Source organism: Suncus etruscus, chromosome 15 (assembly GCF_024139225.1).
Source record: "Suncus etruscus isolate mSunEtr1 chromosome 15, mSunEtr1.pri.cur, whole genome shotgun sequence".
Classification (NCBI taxonomy): Eukaryota; Metazoa; Chordata; class Mammalia; order Eulipotyphla; family Soricidae; genus Suncus; species Suncus etruscus.
This window is the reverse complement of record NC_064862.1, coordinates 39,248,048-39,262,828: the sequence shown is the minus strand read 5'-3', so window position 1 is coordinate 39,262,828 and position 14,781 is coordinate 39,248,048. Positions and strand designations below refer to the sequence as shown.

General features: G+C 34.8%; 1 protein-coding gene across 1 annotated transcript in view; it reads left to right on the top strand.

The window, feature by feature from the left end:
• RYR2 (ryanodine receptor 2) overlaps positions 1–14,781 on the top strand; it is a 685,578-nt gene that overhangs the window by 476,455 nt on the left and 194,342 nt on the right. Inside the window, exons 42-47 of the mRNA XM_049789034.1 lie at positions 1,677–1,791; positions 4,117–4,249; positions 4,439–4,542; positions 10,405–10,540; positions 11,018–11,204; positions 13,602–13,707. Of these exons, the coding sequence (XP_049644991.1) occupies positions 1,677–1,791; positions 4,117–4,249; positions 4,439–4,542; positions 10,405–10,540; positions 11,018–11,204; positions 13,602–13,707 (781 nt within the window). The remainder of the gene's footprint in view (positions 1–1,676; positions 1,792–4,116; positions 4,250–4,438; positions 4,543–10,404; positions 10,541–11,017; positions 11,205–13,601; positions 13,708–14,781) is intronic.

The following is a 14,781-nucleotide window of genomic DNA, read 5'->3' as shown; positions in this document are numbered from 1 at the left end:
GACTTTTTTTGTTCTTACATGAAATACATTATTTTATGCTCATAGTGTGGCCCCAGAGTCACTTTTATATTATTTGCAGCTCTCATTATTCAGACAAAATTAAAAGTAAAATATGTAGGAAAAGATCATAGAATTTCTCTTCTTGATATAGTCATAATACATAAAGTAACATATAAAAATGAACAGGTTTTAAATTCAAAGAATTCAAATTTTTACAGTAAATTACAAGTTATATAATTTTCTTGGTATAGCTCTGACAGAAAAATATTTTAATTTTATTACTATTATTATTATTATTTTTTAGATTTTGGGTCATACCGTTGACACTCAGAGCTTGGTTACTCCTGGCTATGGGCTTAGAAATCGCTCCTGATTTGGAGGACCACATAGGATATTGGGGATCAAACCCAGGTTTACCCTAATTTGCTGTATTTTGTAATGCACATGCCCTACCACTGTGCTATCACTCCAGCCCCAGAAAAGAATTTTAGAAAGAAATATTCTTGCCTCCATTTGATTAATGTTTAATTTTTTAAAAGCATATCTGTGGGGCTGGAGAAATAGTTTAGTGGAGAGGGCTCTGTCCTTGACACCTAATTTGGCCTTCTAAGCCCAGGGAGTGATTCCTGGTGAGTCATTGGTGAGCTGTTATATCACACCTGCGTTTGGTTTGGCCCAACAAAATATCAATAGAAAAATAAATAAAATGTAGGGCTATTTTCCATGACGATTGCAGAGGTTTTGGGAAATTCCTACATTTTAGAATATATTATGAAATGTAGTAATTATAATATGAACCATTTTAGTTTAGTTATCATCTGCTGTTGGTTTAATTAAATATCTGGGTTCATGAATTATGTTACTTTTACTGAAATGTAATATATATTAATTTATCGAGGAAAATACATATCTTTTAAAATCATTTTGGACTTGAGAGTTCATGTGGAAGAACACATGCTTTGCTTGCAAATTTCTGGGTTTATTTCTAACTGCATATCTTCCCATCACCTATGCCACTAGATGTGGTTCTAGAGACCTGATTAAAAGCCCTGTAACAAGTCCCCCCCAAATAACAAAAAAATGAGAAAATACATGGCATTTCTTTAGAAATAACTAAGGAAAAGGTATTTTAATTTTATGTACAAAATTATTATTTAATGCTATCACAGCATAACTATTAATAACACACATTTATCAATAATTTATACAGGGGCCGTAGAGATAGTAGAGCAGTAGGGCATTTGCCTTGCACGCAGCTGACCCAGAATGGACCTGGGTTCAATTCCCGGCATCCCAAATGTTTGCCAGGAGCAAATTCTAAGCACAAACCATGAGTAACCCCTGAGTGCTGCTGGGTATGGCCCAAAACAAAAACAAACAAAAAAAGGAATTTATATAGGAATTTTTATTGAATATGTAACAAATTATTTATATATATATTTAGTACTTTTGTCATAATTGAAAAAATACAACTAATATACTATTTTGTATTTTATCAATACTTTAATATAAAACTTAATAACTCTGCCTATAACTTTTTTGGCTTTACTACTGCTCTTATTTTTCCATTCATGATAGGAATTATTTCTAAGTGCTACTAATATTTTATTTAATGTTAATTTATATATTGTTCTGATCTCTTTGTTTTATCCCCAACCATACTTTGTCTTTTCTAGGGATATCATGAATAACAAAGTATTTTACCAGCACCCAAATCTCATGAGGGCTCTTGGTATGCATGAAACAGTGATGGAGGTCATGGTGAATGTCTTAGGTGGTGGAGATTCCAAGGTAAAAGAAATTCCCTCATATTGGGACTCAATTTTGGCACATAACCTCTAGGAACACATGCATAGTCTTACTAATAATTTCTTAAATCCCCTTAAAAAATGCTGTTTTTATAAACATCCTTTTAGAGATAGTTCAAAAGGCTGAGTTCATGCTTTACATATTAGAATCTTAAGTTTGATCTTCAATACCATATGATCTTTCAAGCATTATTAGGAATAACCTTGGAGCACAAAAATGGTAGTAGCTATATGAAAACTGCCAATATGGCTCAAAAAACAAACAAGCAAAGAACAACTTTTGTAAAAAAAAAAAAGTAATACCTTAACAAATTGAGAGTTGCTGCTATTTCTTTGATAGTTGTAGCAACTTCTATCTTCCTTTCTACCTTTGCTATCTCATTATTTCCATTTGATGGATATTTGTGTCTTAAATGTTAATACTAACCTAGTATTACTTTTTTAATTATAAAAGAAGTTTTTTGTATATAAAAGAAACATGTTCTGACTTTTTCATACCCATAATTCCAGATGATAATAGTTCCATCAAATTCATAATTCAGATAAAAATTTGAGATTAAGCTTCTGTACTATTTGTTATAATATTTTTAAGTAATTTCCTAAGAATTTTTTTAGCTACTCCCAGAGGTGCTCAGGGACTATGGCTGGCAGACTAACGGGAGCATATGGGATGCTGGGAATTAATCCTGTGTTTGCCAAATGCAAGGAAAATGCCCTACCCAGAGTTATTGTTCCAGTCCCAGGAATTAAACATTTTTTTTTGTAATAATTTACAATAAACTAAATTAAGTTACATAAAAATCATTAACATATTTTCATGACTTCTGAGTTCTAAAATATATTTAAATAGTTATGAAATTTCAAGATAAACACTTCATAATATGGAATATTAGAAATATGCTTGTAAAAATATTATTAAGGGAGAACTACAAAACTCATATGTTGTATACTAAAATAAGATCAAGGGAGATATGTTTGATGTAATAAAGGACTGGACTTCTGTCTTAAATGCCAATTATATCATACAAATCAGGAAAGTTGTAAATCCTTAGAATTTCATAATAAGTAGTAGTAATAGTAATAATGGTAGTATGTGCATATAGCTCTATGTATCACTTTTTATATATAATTTTTATTTGAATCATAGTGGGTTATATATCGTTCACAGTAATATTTTAGGTACATATTAACATTGAATCAGAGGAATTCCCATCACCGAATTGTCCTCCCTCCACCTCCGTTCCCGTCCTGCCTCCTATATCCTCCTCTCTCACCCTTGGGGCTGCGAGAATGAGTGGTCCCCTCTGTGCCTAGCTTACTACTTAGTGATCTTACACCTGTTGGGTCTTGGTACCTCCCTTATTTCCCCCTCTAATTGGGAGGCGGGACTAGATAGTTCAAGTTAATGTGGTTTTGTTTGAAGAAGAGAAAAGTAATTAACTGGGGTAAAAATCAAATACTCCGAAAATGGGCGGAGTCCTTCTAGAGGCTCTCATCCTCAGTTTGAGAGACTATGTATCGCTTTTTAAAAGAAGATATTCATCTTTTTTTTTTTTTTTTGTGGTTTTTGGGCCACACCCGGCAGTGCTCAGGGGTTATTCCTGGCTCCAGGCTCAGAAACTGCTCCTGGCAGGCACGGGGGACCATGTGGGACACCGGGATTCGAACCGATAACCTCCTGCATGAAAGGCAAACGCCTTACCTCCATGCTATCTCTCCGGCCCCGAAGATATTCATCTTTTTTTTTTTTTTTTTTTTTTTTTTTTGTGGTTTTTGGGTCACACCCGGCAGTGCTCAGGGGTTACTCCTGGCTCCATGCTCAGAAATTGCTCCTGGCAGGCACAGGGGACCATATGGGACGCTGGGATTCGAACCGATGACCTCTTGCATGAAAGGCAAATGCTTTACCTCCATGCTATCTCTCCAGCCCCAGATATTCATCTTTTTAAAAGAAAAGAATGACTTGCATAATTAAATATTTAAAAACTAGTACATTAAAGTTTGGGTATCTAGAAGTCGATTGTAACTGGGGCTGTAGTGTGTTTACCTTGCATGTGGCCAACCTGGATTTCATCCTGGGCATCCCATATCGTACCTGGAGCCTACCAGGAATAATTTTTGAGCCAGAGCCAGGAGTAGCCCCTGAGTACCATTGGGTCTGGCCCCAAAATCAAGAAAATAATGTCACATCTATGATATGGCAATCATGGACACAGATAATTGGCAAGATGATGGAGACCTCATCTTCGGTACTCAATTTGATAAGAATCATTCACTATTATATCTAACAAAGTATTTCTATATGCAGGAAATCACTTTTCCCAAGATGGTGGCCAACTGTTGTCGCTTTCTCTGCTACTTCTGTCGAATAAGTAGGCAAAATCAAAAAGCTATGTTTGATCATCTCAGTTATTTATTGGAAAACAGTAGTGTTGGTCTTGGTAAGTAAATGTGTAACAATTTAATCTTTAAGGTAAAATGAATAAACATATAACAAGTAAATTTTAATGTAAATCAGAATCTATGTTCTATACATTTAGCAATTATATTTTAATTGAAACTAGTTTCTTATATGAATGACCAGTTGCAGTATAATCCAGATTTTGTTTTTATTTCTTTTGGATTAACAGCCTCACCAGCTATGAGGGGTTCAACACCACTCGATGTAGCAGCTGCATCAGTGATGGATAATAATGAACTAGCTTTAGCTTTGAGAGAGCCAGATCTTGAAAAGGTAGGCAATATTCTTGTCTTTGTTTTTGTAAGTTAAATTTGTTTAGTTATTTGTTAAGATGATTTTAAAATCACTATAATATATGATGTCATCCTTGAAAGGCACAATACATTTTATATAAACGTAACTTTATAAGTTGTAAAAAATCACAAATTTGACACATTTTTCTGAAACATGCGTTTTTCTCTCAAAAAGCAGTCAACTTACTCCATAGGCATTCTTGCTTGCTTTGCCTTTCCATAGTATCTTGTACTTTATTTTTAGTGTCTTCATAGTTTTTTTGTACTTTACTGTTATATTTGTATTACTTAAAATATTTAAAACTTATTTTATATATCTTTTTTTTGTTTGTTTTGTTTTGGTTTGGTTTTTGGGCCACACCCGGCGGTGCTCAGGGGTTACTCCTGGCTATCTGCTCAGAAATAGCTCCTGGCAGGCACCAGGGACCATATGGGACACCAGGATTCGAACCAACCACCTTTGGTCCTGGATCGGCTACTTGCAGGGCAAACGCCGCTGTGCTATCTCTCCGGGCCCTATTTTATATATCTTATAGCATAATGGAGTTTATTTATGCCGATGCTAAGTGTAATTTATAAACTAAACACATTAAGCAACAAATATGTTTTTCATAGTTTCTACTTCTCTTTATTGTAACGCAATTAAATTCTAAGTCATCTCCATAGTCTCCAACTTGCTTCTCTACAGAGCAGATGGAATGAAAATTTTACTTTAAATTTTATTTTTATTTATTTATTAATTGATTGGTTTCTGGGCCACACCCAGCGGTGCTCAGGAGTTACTCCTGGCTCTACACTCAGACATCTCCCTAGGCAGGCTGGGGGACCATATGAGATGCCAGGAATTGAACTTGGTCCCTCCCAGTTGACTGCATGCAAGGCAAACGCCCTACCACTGTGCTAACTCTCCAGCCCCGGAATGAAACTCTTAAAATATTTTATTAATCATCTTTCCAGAATATTTTAAATAATTTATCCTCTTGATGGCTTCTGTAATTTGGTGTTGGTGCAGTAATGTTAAATACCAGCATTACAAATAAGAATTCTACTGTATTCATAATACCTCAGCAATCATAAAATAATTACAGAAGAAAAGATATTGCGATTGTTTTTTTCTTCCTCATCTCATTTCACATCAGTATGATTTCATTTCATATAATTCAGATGATTGCTCTTTTTGTTCCAGCCATATGTTATAACTTGTACTAGATATATTACTTGTTAGTTTTTAGGATACAATTAGCTTTATCTTCTTTATATATATATATATATATATATATATATATATATATATATATAATGTATTTTAAAAATGCACTTTTTCTTGCTGAAAATTGAATCCAAGACGAAAACATCTTTGAGACATGTATTCTACTACTGAATAACATCTCTGGTCAAAAAAGACTATTTTACGGGTTGGAGCGGTGACGCAGTGGTCGGGTGCTTGCCTTGCACGTGGCTAACCTAGAACTGACCATGGCTTGATCCCCCAGTATCCCATATGGTCCCCCAAGTCAGGAGCAATTTCTGAGCGTATAGCCAGGAGTAACCCCTGAGTGTCAATGAGTGTTCCCCCAAACAAACAAATAAGACTATTTTATTTTATTTTTGTAATTTTATTTTTTATTTAAGGAACTGTGGTTTAAAAAGTTTTCAGGGAGCCTGAGCAATAGCACAGTGGTAGGGCATTTGCCTTGCATGCACTGATCCAAAACGGACCTGGGTTCCATCCCCAACGTCCCATATGGTCCCCCAAGCCAGGAGCGATTTCTGAACACATAATAACCCCTAAGCATCACTGGATGTGGCCTCAAAACCAAAGAAGTAAATCAATCAATCAATCAATAAAAAAAAGTTTTGGGTACTTGAGTTATATGCATATAATATTTCAATACCAATCCCACTACAAGTGTTAAATCTCATCACTAGTGCTTCATCACCAGTACTTTATCATCCCCCATCCCTTGCCTGCCACCATGGCAGGTACATTACATTTCTGTGGTTTCAGCTTAGATCCTATGCTTTTTGAGTTTGTCCTTGTTTTGAGTCTGTTCTTTGGATATATAGCAAAAAGCCACTCTCCTTCACCTCTGATATAACCAAAGACCAGATCCCTGTTCCCCCATTACTTGCCTTTCTCATCTTCTTTCCTTCCTCTATTATTTCTTTTTTTATTTTTACTTCTTTTTCCTCCCTAGACTATGGAGTCAGTAGTTTTGTAAGCTTCCCCCTTTACTACATTAAATTTTCTAATGCAATTATTTTGTATACCAAAGCAAAGTGAAAGAATCCTTTGTCTTTCTTCTTCTGGCTTACTTCACTTAACATACCTTCCAGATCCAACCAGATTGCTGTAAATTGCATGGTTTCATCATTTCTTTTTTTTTTTTTTGGTTTTTGGGTCACACCCGGCGGTGCTCAGGGGTTACTCCTGGCTGTCTGCTCAGAAATAGCTCCTGGCAGGCACGGGGGACCATATGGCACACCGGGATTCGAACCAACCACCTTTGGTCCTGGATCGGCTGCTTGCAAGGCAAACGCCGCTGTGCTATCTCTCCGGGCCCGGTTTCATCATTTCTTACAACTGCAAGAATCATTCCATTGTGTATGTACCACATCTTCACAATCCATTCATCTTTTGTTGTTAAGCACTAAGTTAATTCCATATCTTAGCTATTGTGCTAATTGCAGCAATGATTTGCATGTATGTCTTTTTAAATGAAAGTTTTTAAGTCCTGAGGATTGATAACCAAAAGTGGAACTGCTGTGTCAAATGGCAGTTCAAGTCTAAGTTTATTGAGGACTCTCCATACTATTTTCCATAGGAGTTGAAACAGACAACATTCTCACCATCACTTGATGAGAGTTTCTTTTTCACCACATCCCTGTCTCCACAGATTGTTCCTACTATATTTTGATATGTGTCTTTCTCACTGATGTGAGATAATTTCTCATTGTTGTAATGATTTGGATTTCCCAAAAGATAAGTGATACTAGCACTTTTCATGTTCCTATTGGTTATGTGTTTGTCTTCCTGAGAGAAATGTCTGTTTCATTTCCTCTTTTCATTTACTGCTAATTTGTCTGTTGATCTTTGTTAATACTTAATATCCTGGATATTAAACCTTTCTTTGAAATGTTGCGCAACAATATTTTTTCCAATCCAGAAAGCTGTCTTTTAATTTTTGTTTCTTTTCCCATGCATAAGCTCTTTAATTTAAAGTAGTCCCACTAGTTTATTTTTGACTCCTTTGCCTTTGCCAGTGATATCAGGACATTGAAGACACTGTTGAGTTCCAAACTAGGGTGTTTTGCATGTTTTCCTCAATTTTTCTGATCAGATGTCATGGGCTTTGAGTCACTTTACATTGACTTTTTGTAAGTGGTGAGATGTGGATTGATTTTTTTTTTCTGTTTCTTAGATGTAGTTATCCAGCGTTTTCATTACCATTTGTTGGATAACTATCTTTACTCCATTTCATGTTTTCAGCTCTTTTATCAAATATTCGCTTGGAGGGGGGGAAATATTAGCTTACATCTACATGTAGTTTTGTCATTCTGTATATTCTGTTCTATTGTTTAAAGATCTGATCTTTACTCCACTGTCAGTTAATATAATTACTATAGCTTTATAATACATTTCCAAATCAGGTAATACTACACCTTCATATTTCTTTTTTCTAATATGGCTTTAGCTACTTGTGGTCTTTTCTGAATCCTTACAAACTTTATTAATTACATTTTTGTGCCCTTGAAGTATTTGAATGTGAATGGGAATTGCATTGAACCTTTATAATAGCTTAGGTAGGACCATGATTTAATCAATATTGATTCTTCCTATCCTGAGCATGGAGTATTTTTCAAACTCCTAAGTTCTTCTCTTTCTTAAGTGATTAAAATCATCATGTTATAGATAATCCATATCTTTGGTTAAATCCATCTAGATACTTGAAGGTCTTAAATACTATTTTAAATGCAATATACTCCTTGACCTCTTTCTCTTCAGTTTTTGTATACAAGAATAGAACCAATTTTTTCATTGACTTTGGAACAAGCTACTTTTCTATATTAATTTATTGTTTCTTAAAGCTTTTTTGTGGACTGTTTAGGGTTTTCTGTGTATATCATCATTTCATCAACAAATAATGGCTATAGGTTTTTCAAAATAATTTTTATTGTGACCAAAAGTGAATAACAAATGTTTCACAGTAATATGATAATAATAAAATAAATAATAAAATAAAATAAATAAAAGTAATAATAATAAAATGTCACAGTACATAGTGACAATGAAGCAGGGCCATTCCGACCACCTGGGTTGTCTTCCCTCCACCCCTTTTCCCAGCCTGTGTTCCATATCTCCCTCCTTTGTCCCTGGTGTGCTAGTGTAACTGTTCTCCTCTATTTATAGCTAGTTGTAGATAGGGTATCTATTCTGTTGTTTTTGCCTTTGGGTTTGATATGTAAATCTGATCATTTTTTATTTCCACTCAATGTTCATATGGCTGATTGGTTGTTGTTGTTTTTTTTTATAGATGACCCTTAATAGCTGAAAAATGTTCTCTCCATCATTATTTTGTTGAGGGCTTTTATCATGAATGAATATAGAATCTTGTTAACTGCTTTCTCTGCATTGATTGATTTGATCATCATTATCTTTCTTTTTATTATTTGGTACATTATGTTAATTGATACATATGTTGAACCATCCTTGCATGCCTGAAATAAATCCCTATTAATTGGAGTGTATGATATTTTTATATTTTGCTGGATTCAGTTAGCTAATATTTTGTAAAACATTGATATTTATTAGGGAGATTGGTCTGAAGTGTTCATTTCTGGAAATGTCTCAATCTGATTTGAGTATTAGTGTAATATTAGCTTCATAGAAGGTTTAGAAAGGATACCTGGGTCTTTACTATTTTGTAAGAGCTTATCAAATAAAAGTTGTAAATCCTCTTTGAAGCTTAATCCAGAATATTAAAAATAATGCAGAATTTTTATTGGTGCAGTGATTGTCTCAGGCAATGTACATGCAAGGTAAGGGCTCTAGTGCTGAGCTGTATAGCTATACCCAACCTAAACAGAAATTGTTTTGTGAATTGTATTGTGTTAAATTTAAATATAGAAATAGAAAAGTCTAATTTTATCCCAAAGTTTTATGAACAGTGACAATAACTAAAAATTTTTAAGTAATTTGCTCAAAATGACTCTGTAATGAGACTGATAAGATTTGAAGTCAAGGAAATAAGACTCTCAGTTTAATTCTTTATGTCTATTCACATCTTCCCTCCTTCCATTAAATTGATGTATCATTTTATAACTAAGTCATAACCTTAAAATGTTCTTTTCTAGATAGATCTTTCAATATCCTAGATGGGTCAGAGACCAGACAATTTTGGAGGTCTTTAATATTATGAATTTTGTAGGTAAAAGTCTCAACTCTTATATGAAATTTTGCTTCAGGGTATTAATTAAAAAAAATTTGGGGGGTCACACCCTGCATCACTCAGGAGTTACTCCTGGCTCTGTGCTCAGAAATCGCTCCTGGCAGGTTTGGGGGACCATATGGGATACCAGGATTCGAACCATCATCCTTCCACATGTAAGGCAAATGCCCTACCTCCATGCTATCTCTCCAGCCCCCTCAAAGATGGTTTTGTTGTAATAGCACTATGTTAATATTTCTTAATTCTAATTTTTGCCTCAAATTGTGAGTTATCCTGAGATTATTACATTTATTTTAAGCATGTACATTTCAATCCATCCTTTGAACTTATTAAAGTGCAAGTGTCTAAGGACTTATACTGGGATAAAGCCTTGTTTATGCTCTTTTCTTTAGGTAGTTCGATATTTGGCTGGTTGTGGACTCCAGAGTTGTCAGATGTTAGTGTCTAAGGGTTATCCAGACATTGGGTGGAATCCAGTTGAAGGAGAAAGATATCTCGACTTTCTCAGATTCGCTGTCTTCTGTAATGGTAGGACTGGTTGCTTAGGCTATATTTGTACATTATTTAAGTTGTATTAAAAAAGGTCTATAAAACAATAAAATATACCAGTATTTTTATGAAATTAAGAAATTATATACCTTATAATTAGTAATTTATTTATTTTTGGTTGTGGGATTGGGCTCCTAAGTGGTTCTCAGAGGCCTGAGACTGCACCAATAATTCTCAGTAAATCAGCATTCATTGAATTCAGTGAATTGAACACCAATTCAATCTCTGACACAATAGAGTCTTCCAAATGCATAACATCCTCCAAGAAATACCAACCACCATACCGGATATAGCCACTATCACTTTCAGATATACCCCCCATATAAAGATGTCATTTTACTATTTTCATTGGTTTTAGTTATGTTTATGTAAATGCAGATGAGCTAGTAAGTTAGTTATTTACTCAGAATCCACTTACTCAGTATTTGCTTATTTATTTTCTTCATTTGATTTCAGGAGAGAGTGTGGAGGAGAATGCAAATGTTGTGGTGAGATTACTTATCAGAAGGCCTGAATGTTTTGGACCTGCTCTGAGAGGGGAAGGTGGAAACGGTCTACTTGCAGCAATGGAAGAAGCCATAAAAATAGCTGAGGATCCTTCTCGAGATGGTCCCTCACCAACTAGTGGATCCAGTAAAACACTGTAGGTTTATTAAACACTCATTATGCTCACTAGAGTAAATTATTATTAACTTGTCATTTTTAAAAATGCAGTTTTTCTTTCTTCTCATTGCAATGTAATTATCTTGTATTCATGTTGCCACTTCTTAAGATATCAAATGTATTAAATCCAGAAGAATAAAGGGTTTGGACAATGTTGCTGGATTGAGTTTGAATTAAGAGAGAGCTGGAGGAATAGTACAATGGGTAGGGCATTTGCCTGCACATGGCTGACTTAGATTTGCTACTTAGCATCCCATATAGTCTTCAGAACCCACCAAGACTAATTCCTAAGTGCAGACCTGGGAGTAAACCCTGAACACTGCCAGATGTCCCAAACCATAAGCAAACAAAAGAAAGAGCTAGGGCAATTCATATGGATTTAGTAGAGAGATGTTAGGTTATCTGAAGAGATTTATCTTGTATAATTTTTCAGGAGTCTGTGAAAAAATGAGAGAGAGAGAGAGCTGTTGCTAATATAAGCCTTTGGATTAGAAATAATGAAGAGAGGGCCTGGAGAGATAGCACAGCAGCGTTTGCCTTGCAAGCAGCCAATCCAGGACCAAAGGTGGTTGGTTGGTTCGAATCTCGGTGTCCCATATGGTCCCCCGTGCCTGCCAGGAGCTATTTCTGAGCAGAGAGCCAGGAGTAACCCCTGAGCACCGCCAGGTGTGGCCCAAAAACAAAACAAAACAAAAAATAATAATGAAGAGAAATAATAATGGAGAGAACGACCTTTATTGGGAAAATATTGGGGAAGGGTGATTGAAATGTATATATTAATGTCCAGAAAGAGAGTATCATTTTGAGAAATAAAATACTTGATTAAGATATTGATGATTAAAGGACAGGTTCTGTCATAAGATACATAGTTTAATGTCTGAACCCAGCAACTATCATAGATTAATCCAAACAATATATATATTTTCTCTTTTTGTTTAAATGTCAAAATCTGTTGGGATGTCAAGTTTCCTTAAAATAACAATAATGACAAAAATAGGCCTGGTTAGAGATAATTTTCCAAGTAAAGTTTTATAATCCTAGTTCCTCATTATATAGACCAGGCATAAATGTTCTTTTAACATCAACACTAGACTTTTATTTTGTAAATTCCCTAAAAAAATTTATATGTTTATTAGTTATTAATATTGATCCTTTAGTTCATTAAATAGTAGATAAGTATCAAGAGATTTCTATCTCATATCAACACATAGGAGATCAGAGGGATAAAACAGTTATGAAGGAGCTTGCTTGCACACCACAGGCCCTGATTATATTTCCACAATAACTTATGGTCTCCCAGATACCATGAGGAATGATAGATAAGCACAAAACCAGGATTATTTTCTGAGTGGTGACTGGGTATGGCCTAAAATCTAAACAAACCAAAAGAACCAAAAATGTAAGTTACATTAGGGACATGGTAATAGCCTTGTAACCAGTAATCAGGTCAGCAAGCATAGCTGAATATCTCTGATAAGTGCAATTATTTGCTGTGGTGCCAAAGAAGAAACATGATTTCTCAGGTCATCTAGATTTGTCTCTTAGTCCGGAAGTAATGAAATACTTGTAGTACAAAAGTTAATACCAAGTCTTTTAATACCTTCACTTCTAATTAAGTCTTATTGACTTCTAATACCAAGTCATATAAATTATATTCTTTTCTACTGTTTCTTTGCCCCTAGAAATGTTTAGAATCCATCAAATAAGCAATTCTTTTTTTTGTTTGTTTTGTCTTTTTTTTGGGGGGGGGGGGTCACACCGGCAGCACGCAGGGATTACTCCTGGCTCTAAGCTCAGAAATTGCCCCTGGCAGGCACAGGGGACTATATGGGATGCTGGGATTTGAACCACCATCCCTCTGCATGAAAGGCAAATGCCTTACCTCCATGCTATCTTTTCGGCCCCAAGCAATTCTTTTAACCCATTTGTAAATCTTAACATTAAGTTCCAGCAGGGACTAAGAATGTGGTTCAAGTAGTTGAAGTCATGCCTTGCCTTGCATGTATGAGGCCCTGCATTTGATTTCGAAACTGTACGGGCCCTTATGTATGTAAGAGCCTGAACTGTATAGCCCTTAAGAATTCTGAGCTCTGATGTCCTAACTACAGTAGAGTATGATTTCCAGAACAAGTTCCTCAGACTTTAAAGTGCAATGAATAAAGTTCCAGCAAATGTATTTATGTGACAGAAATCACCAACCTGATCTTTATTACGTTGTCCTATGAACATGTTAAGCTATAGATTAAATATCTAAATTAAAAGTGTCAGAAAAGGCTGAATAATTTCCTTTACTTTGAAGAAGTATATAATAAGTCTTTATTGTTTTCTCTTTATTGTGCTCTTCACTTTGCTTTCTCTTATGGAAAATCCATGAAAGTGATACAGAAGAGGAGGAAGATGACACTATCCACATGGGAAATGCCATCATGACGTTCTATGCAGCTTTGATTGATCTGTTGGGACGCTGTGCACCTGAAATGCATGTAAGTTCTTTGGTACCAAGGAAAAACAAAGATTCACCATTTAGGTGTAGTTTAACCTATATTAAAACATTATGGGATTTCAGTATATTTAAAAATAGTTACTTATATTTTTCTAAAATTCGTAAAGCATCCCCACACTTCAAGAAAGAAGAATATATCTTCTTTATACACAATCTTCTATTTTAGTCTTTGTAGAAGCTACCACTCTTATCTTGGGCATTGCTCTTGTGCAATTTCCTTGTGTAATATTTGGTGTTGTGGAAAAACTTGACACTGGCTTAAGGGAAGATGGATAGAGACATCTTTGTGGGAAGAAAATACTTACTTGTATTCTTATATTTTAACTTAGTTTTATTCTCTTATATTTATTGTAAAACATGCTAGCCAGGTCCTATTAAATGTTCCTCATAGCCTTCTAATTAGAAGGAGAACAGAGTTTAGAACACACCCCAGTGCTGAAGAGAAGTCAAATACATTTAACAACTGGTCTAGGCAGTTTTGGTTTTTTTGTTTGTTTTGTTTTTGCCTTTAGCCACTAGTAATTGAAGATTTGTCACTGAACCAGCCATTGTCATAATTCAACATCCTGTATAAAAATAATCGCTCCCTGGCTCTGAAACCTTCAGTCTATTCCAGAAACTAATATTCTGGATCCTGTCCAATTTACTCTCCTCTACTTAATCAGACAGTGCCTTTTAGGGTTCCTTATCATTTCCTCACAAAGTGACTCCTTAGAGTGCAGAATATAGGTGTCTATATAATTTTTTCATAAAGATACAATGTTGAATCAGTTGTAATTTGGGTTAAAGACATACTTGTATATATTTGGATTGAAGACACTTTTTAATATTTTAATTTTCTGCATATGTTCATACAAATATACTTCTAGAGCATAAGTAAAAATGATGATCAAATGATCAATACATTTTAATTCTCTGAAGAAAACAAAACCATTATTCTATGAATAAAGTGGTTGATATAGAATAGTCAATAATTTGCTGTACTCTGGAGTCAGTGACAACTCTGTAAACAAATATGTACTTATCCATCTATAATTGCAAGCCTGAAACGATC